The sequence below is a fragment of the Mobula birostris genome, chromosome 4 (assembly GCF_030028105.1).
Source record: "Mobula birostris isolate sMobBir1 chromosome 4, sMobBir1.hap1, whole genome shotgun sequence".
NCBI classification, from domain to species: Eukaryota; Metazoa; Chordata; class Chondrichthyes; order Myliobatiformes; family Myliobatidae; genus Mobula; species Mobula birostris.
This window is the reverse complement of record NC_092373.1, coordinates 10,973,879-10,991,006: the sequence shown is the minus strand read 5'-3', so window position 1 is coordinate 10,991,006 and position 17,128 is coordinate 10,973,879. Positions and strand designations below refer to the sequence as shown.

Below are 17,128 nucleotides of genomic sequence, written 5' to 3'. Positions count from 1 at the left end.
TCAGAAACAACTTGTGTAAATGCTTGACCTTATTAGAGCCCAGGGCATCAGAGTTCAGAATTCAATTCCGATGGCATCTGTAAGGAGTCTGTATGTCCTTCCTGTGGAATGCGTGGGTTTTCTCTGGGTCCTCCGGTTTCTACCCATAGTCCAAAAACGTATCAGTTTGTAGGTTAATTGGTTAATATAAATTGTCCTGTGATTAGGCCAGGGTTAAGTCAGGGGTTTCTGGGGAGTGCGGCTGGAAGGGCTGTTCTGCACTGCATCTCTAAATAAATAAAGTAAAATAAAATTAAAAAAATACAATTTTAAAGGGCTCTGAGGCAAGAACGGGTGTGAGACACAATGTTGCATGTTTAAAAGGGCAATGCAACTGAGTAAGGGGTGGGAAGTTCAAGGGGGATATTAGAGGAAGGTTTTTTTTACTCAGAGAGTGGTTGGTGCGTGGAATGCACTGCCTGAGTCAGTGGTGGAGGCAGATCCACTAGTGACGTTTAAGAGACTACTAGGCAGGTATATGGAGGAATTTAAGGTAGGGGGGTTATATGGGAGGCAGGGTTTAAGGGTCAACACAACATTGTGGGCTGAAGGGCCTGTACTGTGCTGTACTGTTCTATGTTCTATGTTAATTAGTTAAAACAAAATCCTTGGGGTAGACTCTGAAGAAATGTTCTCCTCTTTTTCACCATGCCTTTGTATATCCAGGAGAAACACTTGGTTGTATTTGTTGAGAAGAAGGTGGTGGACGATGCAGCGCTCGCTAAAGATGTAGACTTTGAGCGCATCAGACAGCAACTTAGCCCCTTCCGAGAAGGTGAGCTGATAGGCACGGGTACCATCATTGTGTAGATTTATTTAAAGAATAAATGTAGCTGTTATTAATTTCCAGCATCTGCAGAATTCCTGTTGTTTGCTGTTATTAATTTATTATTTTGGGATATGGGTGTTGGTAGGAAAATTAGACTCTACTGCCTTCGCTTGAGTGCTGTTACATTAGGGTGTAGAATTGATATTTTTCTTTGAGTTTAACTTTCCTATCCTTATATTTTTATATATTTTTATATAATCACCTATATACATGTAATTGCTCAGTGTAGTTTCCAGTAATTACAGTACAGTCGCTCTTTATTTTTCTAGAAGCTTCAAAGTTTTTCTGCAGCAGAATTCACGCCCCACTTGAATCCTTATTTTATTGGTTAATTGTTATCTCTGGAATTAAAAAAAATCTTTTATCTGACATCACAACTTCTTTTCTGTCATCTTTCTTTTTGTTTGTTCTTTGAACTTGTAACACAGCCATAACCACCGAGTTTTATGCCTCATTCTTGTCTCCCAAAGAAACTCCGTGCTAGTATCACCAGATCAAACTGTGCTCTTAAGATGCCCAACTTGAACTGCTGTAGTTCATATGATGAAGGTTTGTTTCTCCATCCCTTAGCTGAACCATTAACTGTAGATGAGCCTGTGGTATAAGTTCTATTTTATTTTGTTTTTCATTTAGCCATATAGCATGGAACAGGCCCTTCCAGCCTAACGAGCCACACTGCTCAGCAAATCACCTCTTTAACACGAGCCTAATAACAGGACAATTTATCATGACTAATTAACCTACTAACCGGTACATCATTGGACTGTGGAAGGAAACCAGAGTCCCCGGAGGAATCCCACACGGTTCATGGGGAGAATGACAAGCGCCCTACAGACAGTGCCAGAATTGAACTCCAAGGTCCGGAATGCACCAAGCTGTAATAGCATCTCACGAACTGTTATGCTACTGTGGCGCCCAATAGTTCTGGATTGTCTTTCATTGGACATCAAGAAATCTGGAGAGATTTAATGACCCACTGAAGGAAAGAGTAGCATTCCCAAAGGCCTAGGCACCTCGAGTGGAATGAGGAACATGAGGGAATGATTAGACAAGAAGGAAAATGGGCGTCAAGTGAAAGAGCTTCATGTTGAAGGAAAATGAGTGGAGTATTGCCGGGGATGAAACTAAAGAAGGCTGACATTTTTCATGGTGTATGTAATACTCTGTTTAGCGATTTTGTCTAATCTGTAAATCAAGTTGGGTATATGCAGAAAATGTGACAGTAATATATGTACTTATTATATTATCATGGAGTTGTTTTTTTTTATTCTATTACAACTTTAAGCAAGTCTACAGGGAGTTTGGCCTCATCACGTAGGACATCAATAGAGTAGCTCCGTAGCAGCGAGCCAGCTAGTTTAAATAACATCAGCTATGCTAATGAATGACACCTGTTAAACTGACCTCACCACGTCTTTTACATTTTAACCCACCATGGGCAATAGAAAAGTCACTGTTGCAAACAGTGCAGTGAGCAACATTGTCATTATTTTTGAGGTCGACTGTAAAGCCCGCCCACAGGGAAAATTGATGGGTCTACTTACCACGAAGAGAGACCAATCAGGATGCTCCCTCCTCCCCCTCGATTTCTGGGATATTGTAGATAATTTGTGGGTGTCAGGGAGCTGCCACCAATATGCGGGAGACTCGACCTTCCGGGAGAGTTGGGATGTCTGAAAATGTAGGAGGAACTTGGCAAATTAGATAGCATCTTTGGAGAGGAATAAACAGTTGTCATTTTGGGCCAAGATCCTTCAGCTAGTCCTGATTAAAGGATGCAGCCTGAAATGTCAATGGTTTATTCCTCTCCATAGATGCTGCCTGATCTGCTGAGTTTCTGCACACCATTTTGTGTGTGTTGCTCTGGATTTCCAGCATCTCCAGGATCCCTTGTGCTTATGGAAATTCAAGATGTGAATGTGATTGAAGAGTACGTTGAAATGTGTAGCAAGAAATTACTGGACGAACTTAGTGGCTTGAGCTGCATCTGTGAGGGACTGGTGGAATTGTTGATGGTTGGGTTTGACATTTGCAGTCTTTGTGTTTACATTGAAATGTGTGAAACAGATGTGGTTAAGAAAGAAGAGGACAATTAGAAGATGAGATTTAAAAATTGGGCGGCGTCAGCTTGTTGTGCCAGAAGGGCCGTGTGGTATCTGTAAGTAAATAAATAACCAGAAATAGAGGGACCAGAGGAGGTTAACAAGAATGATTCTGGGAATGAACAGGTTAATGTATGAACAGTGTTGGAGGGCACTGGGACTGTGCTGTAGTTCATAGGAACGAGGGGGAATCTCATTGAGACTTATCGAATATTGCAAGGCCTGTTCAGAGTGGATGCTTCCTACAGTGGGTGAGTCTTGGACCAGAGGGCATAGTCTCAGAATGGAGGGATGTCCACTTGGAACAGATATTAGAAGGAATTTATGTAGCCAGAGGGTGATGAGTCTGTGAAATTCATTGCCATGAACAGCTGTGGAGGCCAAGTCATGGAGTATATTTAAAGACGCAGACATGAGGAAATTTGCAGATGCTAGAAATTCAAGCAACACACACAAAAAATGCTGGTGAACGCAGCAGGCCAGACAGCATCTATAGAAAGAGGTGCAGTCGACGTTTCGGGCCGGGACCTTTCGTCAGGACTAACTAAAAGAAGAGATAGTAAGAGATTGGGGAGGGGGAGATCTGAAATGATTGGAGAAGACAGGAGGGGAGGGGTGGATCATGGGACGGGAAGCCTAGGGAGAAAGAGAAGGGGGGAGGGGAGCCCGGAGGGTGGAGAGCAGGCAAGGAGTTATAGTGAGAGGGACAGAGGGAGAAAATATATTAAGAAAATATTAAATAAATAAGGGATGGGTAAGAAGGGGAGGTGGGGCATTAACGGAAGTTAGATAAGTCAGTATTCATGCCATCAGGTTGGAGGCTACCCAGACGGAATATGAGGTGTTGTTCCTCCAGTCTGAGTGTGGCTTCATCTTGACAGTAGAGGAGGCCGTGGATAGACATATCAGAATGGGAATGCGACGTGGAATTAAAATGTGCAGCCACTGGGAGATCTTGCTTTCTCTGGCGGACAGAGCGTAGGTGTTCAGTGAAACGGTCTCCCAGCCTGCGTCGGGTCTCGCCAATATATAGAAGGCTATATCGGGAGCACCGGACGCAGTATATCACACCAGCCAACTCACAGGTGAAGTGTCGCCTCACCTGGAAGGACTGTTTGGGGCCCTGAATGGTGGTGAGGGAGGAAGTGTAAGGGCATGTGTAGCCCTTGTTCTGCTTACAAGGATAAGTGCAGAGAGGGAGATCGGTGGGAAGGGATGGGTGGTACGAATGGACCTGACGCAGGGTGGGAGACCATTTCCCTGAACACCTACGCTATGTCCGCCAGAGAAAGCGAGATCTCCCAGTGGCTGCACAGTTTAATTCCTTGTCGCATTCCCATTCTGATATGTCTGTCCACGGCCTCCTCTACTGTCAAGATGAAGCCACACTCAGATTGGAGGAACAACACCTCATATTCTGTCTGGGTAGCCTCCAACCTGATGGCATGAATATTGACTTATCTAACTTCCGTTAATGTCCCCCCCCCTTCACACCCCATCCCTTATTTATTTATTTAATGTTTTTTATATGTTTTCTCCCTCTGTCCCTCTCACTATAACTCCTTGCCTGCTCTCCACCCTCTGGGCTCCCCTCCCCTCTTCTCTTTCTCCCCAGACTTCCTGTCCCATGATCCTCTCCCTTCTCTAGCTCTTAGATCCACCCCTCCCCTCCTGTCTTCTCCTATCATTTTGGATCTCCCCCTCCCCCTCCCACTTTCAAATCTCTTACTAGCTCTTCCTTCAGTTAGTCCTGACGAAGGGTCCCGGCCCGAAATGTCAACTGTACCTCTTCCTAGAGATGCTGCCTGGCCTGCTGCGTCCACCAGCATTTTTTGTGTGTGTTGCGTGAGTATATTTAAAGCAAAGGTTGATAGGTTCTTGGTTAGTTGTGTCAAAGGTTATGGGCAAAGGCAGGAGAATGGAGTTGAGAAGGATAATAAATCAGCCATGATGGAATGGTAGAGCAGAGTCGATGGGCTGAGTTGACTAATTTGTTCCAAGTCTTATGGTGTTGTATCCCAGGCAATTAAGAGGTGGTTGAGAAGACATCACAGATCTCCAAAAATTATTTTCTTTGTCTGTAGGCCTGGTGGCAGAGTGTGAATACTATTTAAAAGGGGAAAAAGATGAACACGGTAACTACAGGTTATCAGCCTGATGCCAAATAATTAGGTGTTAAAAGATCTGAAGGTCTATATAAATAACGAAGGAATGGTGCCCCATGGATTTGTCTGGCTTGATTGATGAGGAAACCCTAATGCGAGGAAACCGTAACCCTAACCCGAAAGGCTGGTAAAGTTGAAACATTTGATATAGACTGCACATTTTAGCAAAGCAATTCACTAAGTCACAAGTGGCAGCATGATCAGAAAGATATAAGTATTTCAATCTAAAGGAGGTTAAATCCTGATAAATACAATGTAATGCAGCTTGGATGAGGACATGAATTTCCTCCATGTACTCAGGCCATACACATAGGAACAGAATTAGGCTACTCAGTCAATCGAGTCTGCTCCACCATTCAATCGTGGCTGATTTATTTTCCCTCTCAGCCCTATTCTTCTCCCCGTAACCTTTGACACTTATTGCTATTTATTTATATTTGCATTTGCACAGTCTGTTGTCTTCTGCACTCTACTTGATCTTACATTCATCCTGTTATAGTTACTAGTCTATTGATTTGTTGAGTATGTCCGTGGGGAAAATGAATCTCAGGGTTGTATGTGGTGACATAGATGTATTCTGACAATAAAATTTATTTTGAACTTTGAACCAATTGACTTGTGCTGGGTGTATAATTTATAGAGTGGGAACAGCCCTTCTGATTGACTTTTGGGATATCTGAATATTTTTCCTCTCACTTGGCCCAAGTAGCTGTGGTCTTTCATTGATTCTATTATGGTATTATTCTATTATGAACTTGCTGAGAAAGCCTTCAAGAAAATGAATCTCAGGATTGTATATGGTGACATAAATATACTTTGATAATAAATTTACTTTGAACTTTGAAAGTGATCATATGATTAGTATGTAACAAAGTTCATCACCCAGTTTTTTTTAAATCCCAGGTTATGATGAGCTTTCGGGCTGTATAGACCTAATTATTTGTCTTGGTGGTGATGGCACGTTGCTCTATGCTTCCTCACTCTTTCAGGTATGTTTGTTTTTGGCCTCAGCATCTTCTCACCAAGAAATGGCATGCGAACATAGGACATAGAATAGTACAGCACAGTACAGGCCCTTTGGCCCACAATGTTGTGCCGACCCTTAAACCCTATCTCCCATATAACCCCCCACCTTAAATTTCTCCATATACCTGTCTAGTAGTCTCTTAAATTTCGCTAGTGTATCTGCCTCCACCACTGACTCAGGCAGTGCATTCCACGCACCGACCCACGTTGAGTTAAAAACCTTCCTCTAATATCCCCATTGAATTTCCCACCCTTACCTTAAAGCCATGCCCTCATCCTCTTGTATTGAGCAGTGGTGCCCTGGGGAAGAGGCATTGGCTGTCCACTCTATCTTTTCCTCTTAATATCTTGTATCTTATATCTTATCATGTCTCCTGTCATCCTCCTCCTCTCCAGGGAGTAAAGCCCTAGCTCCCTTAATCTCTGATCATAATGCATACTCTCTAAACCAGGCAGCATCCTGGTAAACCTCCTCTGTACCCTTTCCAATGCTTCCACATCTTTCCTATAGTGAGGTGACCAGAACTGGACACAGTACTCCAAGTGTGGCCTAATCAGAGTTTTATAGAGCTGCATCCTTACCTCGTGACTCTTAAACTCTGTCCCTTGACTTATGAAAGCTAACACCCCATAAGCTTTCTTAACTATTCTATCTACTTGTGAGGCAACTTTCAGGGATCTGTGGACATGTACCCCGAGATCCCTCTGCTCCTCCACACTAGCAAGTATCCTGCCATTTAGTTTGTACTCTGCCTTGGAGTTCGTCCTTCCAAAGTGTACCACCTCACACTTCTCTGGGTTGAACTCCATCTGCCACTTCTCAGCCCACTTCTGCATCCTATCAATGTCTCTCTGCAATCTTTGACAATCCTCTACACTATGTACAACACCACCAACCTTTGTGTCGTCCACAAACTTGCCAACCCACCCTTCTACCCCCACATCCAGGTTGTTAATAAAAAAAAATCACGAAAAGTAGAGGTCCCAGAACAGATCCTTGTGGGACACCACTAGTCACAACCCTCCAATCAGAATGTACTCCCTCCACCATGACCCTCTGCTTTCTGCAGGCAAGCCAACATTTGGCCCCTTTCTGGATGTCCAAATGCGCTGTACAACAAAGACGTACTTTTAAGGTTTAAATACTGTAGAATCAAAATCAGGTTTATTATCACTGACATATGTTATGAAATTTGTTGCTTTGTATCAGCAGTACAGTGCAATATATAAAATGTACTATAAATTACAATAAGAAATATATTTAGGTAGTGCAAAGGGAGAACAAAAGTAGTAATGTAGTGTTCATGGGTTAATTGTGTGTTCAGGATTGGGATGGCAGAGGGGCAGAAGATAAAAACGTTGAGTATGTGTCTTCAGGCCCTGAACCTCTCTGATGGTAGTAATGATAAGAAAACAAGACCTGGGTGGTGGGGATCCTTAATAATGAATGCTGCCTTTTTGAGTCATCACCTTCTGAAGATGTCCTCGATGCTGGGGAGGTAGTGCCTTTGATGGAGCTGGCTGAGTTAGCAACCCTCTGCAGATTTTCTGATCTGTGCAGTGGCCCTTCCATACCAGATGGTGGTGCGACCAGTTAGAAAGTTCTCCGGGGTATGTCTAGAAATTTGCTAGAGTCCTTGGTGACATACCAAATCTGCTCAAACTCTCAATGAAATGTATCTACTGGTGTGCCCTCTTTATAATTGCACCAATATGTTAGGCCAAGGATAGATCTTCAGAGATGTTGGCAACCAGGAACTTAAAACTGCTCAGCTTTTTCAATTCTGACCTGGTGATAAGTACTGATGTGTGTTTCCTCGACTTCCCCTTCCTGAAGTCCACAATCATGGTCTTCGTGACAAGTGCAAGGTAGTTGTTACAACACCACTTGACCAGATCATCTTTGTTACTTCTGTATGTAATACAGATTTGAGAAAGAAGCTGATAATCTGTCTGCACTCCAATACTGACTGAGCAGTCAGTGATCCAGGTACATTTGTTCCCATTCACGTTCCCCTCCCACAACCCCACCTCATCCCAACTGTGGAACCGAAGATTCCAGAGGAAAAGGTGACTGGAATCTAAGCAACCACAGCAATTAAATAATTTTAAACAGCGTGGGTACAGACTGCACCTGGGGATGGGGGTGTGTGGGTGTGGTGTAAGAAGAAATTACCACTGGCTTCCTCAGAGTTAAGGAAGAAGTTATTTATTCAAACAGCGTGGAGTAGGCCCCTCTGGCCCTTCCAGGAACCCCAGACAAACCCGATTAACCCTAACCCAATCATGGGACAATTTACAATGACCATTTAAGCTATCCGTATATCTTTGGTGTGTGGGAGGAAACCAGAGGATGTACAGAGACTCCTTGCAGAATGGTGCTGGAACTGAACTTCAAACTGTGGAATGCATTGTACTGTAATAGCGTCATGCTAACCGCTACGCTGCCATGGGTCCCTAATGTGCAGCACTGGGTTAGCAGCTGATGAAATGCTTCTGAAATGAATTACAGTAGAGCCCACCACAAAGATTCTTTCTCGAGGTAGATTCTTGTCCATTGGCTTTTAGCTTTTATACCTGAGCCATGTGTTTGGTCCTTTTTTTTTTTTTCTGTATGGTTATAAGGAGGGAATGGTGGCATGGCTATAATAAAGCTGTTCCATCCCTACATGATGGTCCAACCCTGAGTCCTGGCACTAACTTGAACACATGGGTTTATCAGAAGATAATGGGAGCCAGCCAGTGCAAAAAAAAAACTCTCTATGGACTCCGTGTATATTTCTCGCTGCCTTACTGAAGCAGCCAGCGTAATCAAAGAGGGTCTTTGAGCCTGGTGCTACGCGCTTTCAGGCTTTTGTATCTTCTGCTCAATGGGAGAAAGAAGAAGGGAGAATGTCTAGGGCAGAAGGTACAGAAGCTTAAAAGTACATGCCACCAGGCTCACAGACCACTTCTACTCCATTGTTATCAGACTACTGATTGGTTCACTAGTATGGTAAGATGGACTCTGGACCTCATAATCTACCTCACTATAACTTGCACCTTATTTTCTGCCAGCGCTGTAACACTATTCTGCATTTTGTTATTGTTTTACCTTGAACTACCTCAACGCACTGTTGTAATGAAGTGGTCTGTAAGAACAGTATAAGGTAAAGTATGCAAGCTTTTCACTGCATCTTTGTACATGTGACTGAATGGCATTGGCAGTTTAATTACATGTGGCTAAAGTGCTGCGATCTCTTTTCAGACCAGTGTCCCGCCTGTTATGGCATTCCATCTTGGCTCACTTGGATTTCTCACTCCATTTAAATTTGAGTCCTACAGAACAGAAGTAACCAATGTAATTAAAGGTAAGAGCAAAACTTTCTAGATTATTCTGTTGGCTGTGTGCATGGATATAGAATACTGGTGCACAGCAAAAGGCCTCTTGACCCATGATGTCTCTGCTAACCCCATATAAACTGCATATCTGCCTGCATGTGACTTATATACCTCAATTCCCCACCTGTTCATTTGCATATCTTGGTGCTTCTTAAATGTCACTTGTATCTTCTTCTGCCAACTTCCCAGGCAATGGGTTCCAGGCACCCACCACTCTGTGTTTAAATATAAAAGAAACCTGCCACATAAATCTCCTTTGAACCTTCCCCTTTTCATCTTAAAGCTATGCCTTCTAGTTGTTGACATTTTCATCCTGGGAAAAGATTTTGACACTCTATCCTATCTTTGCCTCTTTGTGATTTTATGAACCTCTACCAGGTTGCCTCATAGGCATTGCTTCAGAGAAAACATCCTGAATTTGTCCAATCTCTCTTTGTAGGTCCTACTCTCCAATCCTGGTGAACATCTACAGTCTCTCCAAACCCTCCACATTCTTCCCGTAAGCAGAACTGCACAGGAACGTGACCTAAGCAGTTTTGAGATGTATTAGATCAAAGATACACTGTGGCTAATTTATTGGGTACCTCCTTTACCTAATAAAGTGGCCAGTAAGTGTATGTTTGTGGACTTCTGCAGCTGTAGCGCATCCACTTCAAGGTTCAATGTGTTGTGCATCCAAAGATGCTCTTTTGCACCGCACTGTTGTTATTGTTGACTTCCTGTCAACTTGAATGAATCTGGCCATTTTCCTCTGACCTCTATCATTTAAAAGGTGTTTTCACCCACAGAACTGCTACTCACTGGATGTTTTATTGTTTTTGCACATTCTTTGTAAAGTCTAGTTACTGTTGTGCTTGAAAACCCATCGACGGCTCCTCCATTGAGATCGTTAAGAGCGCCAAATTTCTTTGTGTTCACCTGGCGGAGAATCCCACCTGGTCCTTCAACACCAGCTCCACAGCCAAGAAAGCCCAGCAGCATCTCTACTTTCTGCGAAGGCTGAGAAAGGTCCATCTCCCATCCCCCATCCTCACCACATTCTACAGAAGATGTATCGAGAGCATCCTGGTTCGGGAATTGCATGGTCTCGGATCGCAAGACCCTGCAGCGGGTAGTGAGGTCAGCTGAGAAGATCATCGGGGTTTCTCTTCCCACCATTACAGACACTTACACCACATGCTGCACCCGTAAAGCCAACAGCATTGTGAAGGACCCCACGCACCCCTCATACGAACTCTTCTCCCTCCTGCTATTTAGCAAAAGGTACCGAAGCATTCGGGCTCTCACGATCAGACTGTGCAACAGTTTCTTCCTCCAAGCCATCAGACTCCTTAATACCCAGAGTCTAGACTGACATCTACATCATTTATTATTATATTGTAATTTGTCCTCTACTGTGCCTGTTGTCTTGTTTATTATTTATTGTACTGCCCTGCACTGTTTTGTGCACTTTATGTAGTCCTGAGTAGGTCTGTAGTCTAGTGCAGTTTTTATGTTGTTTTACATAGTCTAGTGTAGCCTTGTGCTGTCTCACATAGTCTAGTGTAGTTTTGTATTGTTTCATGTAGCACCAGGGTCCTGGAGGAACATTGTTTCATTTTAACTGTGTACTGTACCAGCAGTTTATGGTTGAAATGACAATAAAAAGCGACTTGACTTGAGATCAGCAGTTTCTGATATACTGAAACTACCCTGACTGGCATCAACAATTATTCCATGATTAAAGTCACTTAGGTCTCTATTCTTTTCCATTCTGATTTCTTCTCTATTTTGATGTTTGGTCTGTGCAACAACTGAACTCTGGACCATGTCTGCATGGTTTTATGCATTGAATTGCTGCCACGTTATTAGATATTTGCATGAACAAGCATGAGTACCAAATAAAGTGGCCACTGAGTTTCTGACAGAGTAGTTTTCTTCTGTCCTTTTCTATGCCTGGACAATTTGATTGTCCTGCCCACTGTAGAGCTAGTTTAAAGAAAAAAGTTTAAATTAAGGATTTGTTTTGCTACATTTTCTGGTATAATGATCCACCAGTATTGTAACCCTGTCCTTGTTATTTTACTGGGGTAGTGATTTTTAAACACTTTATGCATAATGAGGGTAAAGTAATTTATAGAAATTATAACAGTACAGTGCAACTGTTGGTCTGTAGACTGCCATGTCTAGGCAATTGAGGTGCAGATTCTAAGTACTACTTAAGTACTGTCAGTGACTGCTTCCACCACGTGTTCAGGCTTGCTACTCTCTGGGTGAAAATGGTTCCCCCCCCTCAGATCCCCTCTAAGTCTCATTCCCATTATCCTTTAGTTTTATTTAGAACACATAACAGTACAACACAGTGTAGCCCCTTTGGCCCACTATATTGTGTTGTGTTTACTTTAAGAAAAAATCTACCTTCACCATCTTCTTGTGAACGAACAGAAAAGGCTTTTTTAAAGCTCCATTTTTCTATTATCCATGTGCCTATCTAAGAATCTCTTCCAGGAGTCCTGGGAGACCCAGCGTCTTCCAGGGAATTACACCTACGTGAAGTGTATCAGGCTGCAGGTCCTTGAAGACCAGGTTAGGGATCTGGAGCAGCAGCTGGATGACCTTCGGCTGGTACGGGAGAGTGAGGAGATGATCAGTCAGTTACAGGGAAGTAGTCACCCTGAAGTTGCAGGAGGCGAGTAGCTGGGTGACTGACAGGAGAAATGGAAATATGAATTGGCAGTGTAGAGTACCCCTGTGGCCATTCCCCTCAATAATAAGTATACCGCTTTGGTTACTGTTGTGGAGGATGACCTCCCAGGGAATGCCATGGAGTCTGTGTTACTGGCACTGTCTGTGGTGCAGAACGGAAAGAGGGAGAAGAGGGGATCGGTTGTGATAGGGGACTTAGTAATCAAAGGAACAGACAGGAAATTCTTTGGATATGAACAGGACACCTGAATGGTATGTTACCTCCCAGGTACCAGAGTCAGGGATGTCTCGGATCACGTCCACAACATTTTGGAGTGGGAGGGAGAGCAGCCAGGTGTCTTGGTACATATTGGTAGCAATGACATAGGAAGGAAAAGCAAAGAGGTCCTGAAAAGGGAATTTGGAGAGCTAGGTAGAAATCTGAAAAGCAGGACCTCCAGGGTAGCAGTTTCTGGATTGCCTCCAGTGACAGTAGAAACCAGATGATTTTGCAAATTAATGTGTGTCTGAGAAACTGGTGCAGGGGGCAGGGCTTTAGGTTCTCAGATCATTGGGATCTCTTCTGGGGGAGGTATGACTGTTCAAAAATGATGGGTTGCACCTAAACCCGAGTGGGACCAATACTCTTGCGGGCAGGTTTGTTCAAATCTGATGGCAGAGGGGAAGAAGCTGTTCCTGGAATGTTGAGTGTGTGTCTTCAGGCTTCTGTATCTCCTCCCTGATGGTAGTGATGAGAAGTGGAAATATCCTGGATGGTGAGGGTCCTTCATAATGGTTGCTGCCTTGAGGCATTGCCTTTTGAAGTTGGCCTTGATGGAGTGAGCCTAGTGCTGGCTGAGTCTATAACCCTTGCAGCTATTTTCCATCTTGTGCTTTTTTTTCCCCATCCCATAATAATTTAATTACTTCTGTGCTCTCTCATTTCTTGTCCATATTTTTTGAGGAATAATCTGAATTCTGGAAAAATAATGAAGTTCAAATTTATTGAGGAATCTATAAATTGACATGCATGGGTTAGCAGTGTGATGGGTGAGTAGTAAGAGGTAGGTGATTGTACGCAATGCTGAAAAGAGAGGAAATGCTTGTGCAGATATATTCAAGCATTATTGTCTCTGAAGGAGCAGGGGGAAGAGTCATAGAGCACAGTAACAGACCCTTTGGTCCATCCAGTCCATGCTAGCCTGATTTTCTATCTAGTCCCATTAATCTGCACCCAGACCATGTCCCTCCATAGCTCTCCCATCCATGTATCTATCTAAACTTTTCTTAAATGTTACAAATGAACCCGTGACTATCACTTCCGCTGGAAGCTCGTTCCACAGTCACACTAAGCTGTGAGTGAAGTGGTTCACCAGTATATAATTCCTGAGGTGTACTGTTTTAAGCTGAATGCAGTTTTGCTCAGGTCTCTGAACAAACAAAGCATGACCTATAGCATTTGTATTTCTATCTTCACCACTGCCACCTGAATAACGCAACACACCTGAATAGCACTTCAACGTAGGCTCAAAATATAGACAGTAAATGAAAAATAAAAAAAAAGCAGATGATGGAAACTTGAAATAAAACAGAAATTTCTGTAAGTGCAGCATCTGTGGAGAGAGAAAGTTTCACCTGAGCCAATTTATTGAACATTTCAGACATTTTCTGTATATTGTGCTGCAGAGGTATTTGCTTGGGATGATGGCTCCACTGTTTAGGCCCGAACAATAGGCAAGGCTGTTAAATGAAATTTAAAAAAAATTAACAGAATCCAGATGCTGGAAATCTAAAATGAAACCAGAAATGCTGGAAAAACTCAGCAGGTCACACAAAAGCAAAATTTTTCTTTTTTTTAAATCAGTCATTAATCTGTGAAGCCTTACTGAATTGCTACTTGAGCATATTCAGAGTTGGACCCTAACATGACTGTTCAAAAACTAGAATGTGGGTGCAGACTGTCTCTGGATAATAAACAGGTTCTGTTGTAACAGAACTTTCAAAGTTGGTTTATTTCTAATGACAGAGAATACACTGAAGTACCCATTCCTCTGCAGGAAATAAAAGCACATCACCAGAAACTTTGACAAACTTCTATAGATGCACATTGAATAGTATCCTAACTGGTTGCATCACGACCTGGTATGGAAATACTGGGAGACTTCCGCCTGCTGCTTAATTTTTGTGGCTGCGTTTAATTCTACCTTTTCCATAGGTTTAAACTCTGAATTTTTAACTTTTATTTATCTGATCTTGGAGGGGAATAGTTGTCATTATGTCACAATCTTTAAGAAGTGGAAAGCAGCTTTCTGAATCCAGCAATGGAAAGGGAAAAACTTCGAAAGAAAAATCAGAAAATATGCCTGTCTGGGCTGAGCGTTTAGAATGTGCGTTGATGGCTCTCGACAAGGGAATAGATAATAACACTTCTGAGATCAAGTCATTTCAACAGAGTTTACAGTTTGTAGAGGAAAATATTATTTCCTTGAATTCTGAGCTTAAAGAGTTGAAGCGTCAGCGGATATTCCAGCCCGCTTGGAACAGTCTTAACGCAAGATTATCAATTTGGAAGCAAGGTCTCGTCGGAATAACATTCGAATTGTTGGACTGATGGAAGGATCTGAGAGTGGGGATTTATTGGATTATTTTGCTAATTTGTTTCAATCTCTGTTTCCGGATATTCTACCTCAGCCTCCCGATATTGAAAGAGCGCATAGAATTTTCACTTAGAAATCTCAAGTTCGAAATAAACCAAGGTCAGTTTTGGTCAGTTTTCTTCGTTTCAAAGTTAAAGACCAAATCATAAAATATGCAAGGAAACAGTTTTTAAATTCAAGGGTTCCGAGATTCGTTTTTATGAAGACTATCCATGGGAAGTTGTGGAACAGCGGTTCAACTTCGTTCCAGCTGTGAAGATAGCCCGTGATAAGGGATTATTCCCATCACTTTGCTATCCAGCCCGATTAAAATTATTTCCTAAAAATTCAACTCCGTGTTTTTTTTGGATCCCAAAGCGGCATTGGACTATGTTAATTCCATTTTGGAGGTGGCCGAGGTTTGAATGGTATCAGGTCTGCTGAATAATTTTCTGAAAGAAAACAAGCTTTGAAGATTTCTGATATGTTGAGGATATCCTTTGATTGATGGGCCATTTAAAGAAGATGTGAACTTCTTGATTTGACTGATGAATGACTTTTCTGAATCTGTTTGGTATACTGAGTGAATTAACACAGCGGACAGATTGTTAACTGGTTTGATTATTTGTTTTCATTCCAGTTTCTCTTCTAAAAAGTTTTTTTTAATTGGGCAGTAAGTCAAAGGGATAATGGTGCTGATTTTTCTTCGTTAGAGATTACATAGACATTTTTCTTTTTGTTTAGCTTTAATTTTATTATTTTGATGTCTTTGGAGATTGTTTTTGCATTCCCCAGTTTATTTTTAATGAATAAACATAAACATCTTTTGTTTCCTCTACAGGGCTTTCTTATTTTAGGGCCTTGTGTTTTTTTTTGTAAATGGGGGGAGGGGAGGGTGGAAAACTTTTAAAACCACTATTTAAATTGAGCAGCTCGCAGAGTTCTGTTTCATTTTTCTTTTTCTATGGGGACGCATCCCGGCCTACTCTTTTTCTTTGCCGGATTTCTAGCTTTTGGGATGGTGGGAGGATTGGAGGTAGTTTCGAACTATAGGTTTCATTGTAGGATTAATTTCATTTTTTTCAGTTTTTGTTTCTTCTTGTATTTTTTCCCATTACGGAGTTCCAGAGCATGCGTAGTTATACTTATCACCGCCATTTTTGATTAGCCTGCGTTGGTATGCGTGTATTTATATGTTAACATTTTTTTTATGGTAGTTAAATAGATGAACGTTATTAGTTGGAACGTATGTGGCTTGAATCACCCTATTAAGTGAAAGAAGACATAAAATTATTAATCGATTCCAACCCGATATAATTTTTGCTCAAGAAACGCATATCAGAATGAGCGATCAAAATAGATTTTTTAAAACGTGGAAGGGTCTTCAATATCATGCCACTTGTCAGAATAAAACAAAGGGAGTATCTATTTTTATTAAATCTAATATTTTATTTATCCAAGAAGACATTGTGTCTCATACTAATGGCAGATTTGTAATTGTCAAAGGACAATTTGTAATAGAAAAATTGTCCTGGTTAATCTATATGGACCTAATGTAGATGATCCTTTTTTTAAAAACGTATTTGGTTTATTGCCAGATTTAAATGAATATATGTTGTTAATGGGTGGTGATTTTAACCATTGTTTAAATCCTTTGATTGACAAGAGTTCAACCAATCAGCGGCTTCCGAGTTGTTCAGCATCACTTACGAACTCTTTTTTTTAATTGATTATGGTTTGATCGAAATCCGGAGACACCTACATCCTAATGACAGAGATTATTCCTTTTATTCACATGTTCACAAAAAAATATTCGAGAATCTATTATAGCTGATTTCCTATTTTTGTCCAAAGTCCAGAAATGTAAATATGACGCTATTGTTGTTTTGGATCATGCGCCTTTAAGCTTAGCTTTTGAATTGAATGATGTCGATATTGCAAGCTTGCCTTGGTGTTTTCCAGAAAATTTATTACAAAGTTCGGACTTTGTCAAATTTATTGAGACTCAGATCAAAGATTTTTTTCTTTTTAACAATACAGGAGATATGTTGAAATTGATTATATGGGATACATTTAAAGCATATTTGCGAGGTCAGATAATCTCCTATTTAGCAAAGCTTAAGAAACAGACAAAAATAGAGTTAGATAAGATTTCAAAACAAATTAAAGACTTGGATAATATTTATGCAGTCTCTCCTAACATTGATTTATAAAAACAAAGGGTTGAACTTCAATCACAATATAATTTACTATTAACTTATCCTATTGAAAGAAATTTGCTTAAAT

General features: G+C 41.5%; 1 protein-coding gene across 9 annotated transcripts in view; it reads left to right on the top strand.

The window, feature by feature from the left end:
* LOC140196160 (NAD kinase-like) overlaps positions 1-17,128 on the top strand; it is a 117,454-nt gene that overhangs the window by 52,180 nt on the left and 48,146 nt on the right. For all 9 annotated transcript variants that reach the window (XR_011885638.1, XR_011885640.1, XR_011885637.1 and 6 more), the window contains exons 5-7: positions 706-814; positions 6,039-6,124; positions 9,409-9,511. Coding sequence is in view for 5 of the 9 variants with exons in the window: in XM_072254909.1 (XP_072111010.1) it covers positions 706-814; positions 6,039-6,124; positions 9,409-9,511 (298 nt within the window). In the remaining 4 variants the exon portion in view is untranslated. The remainder of the gene's footprint in view (positions 1-705; positions 815-6,038; positions 6,125-9,408; positions 9,512-17,128) is intronic.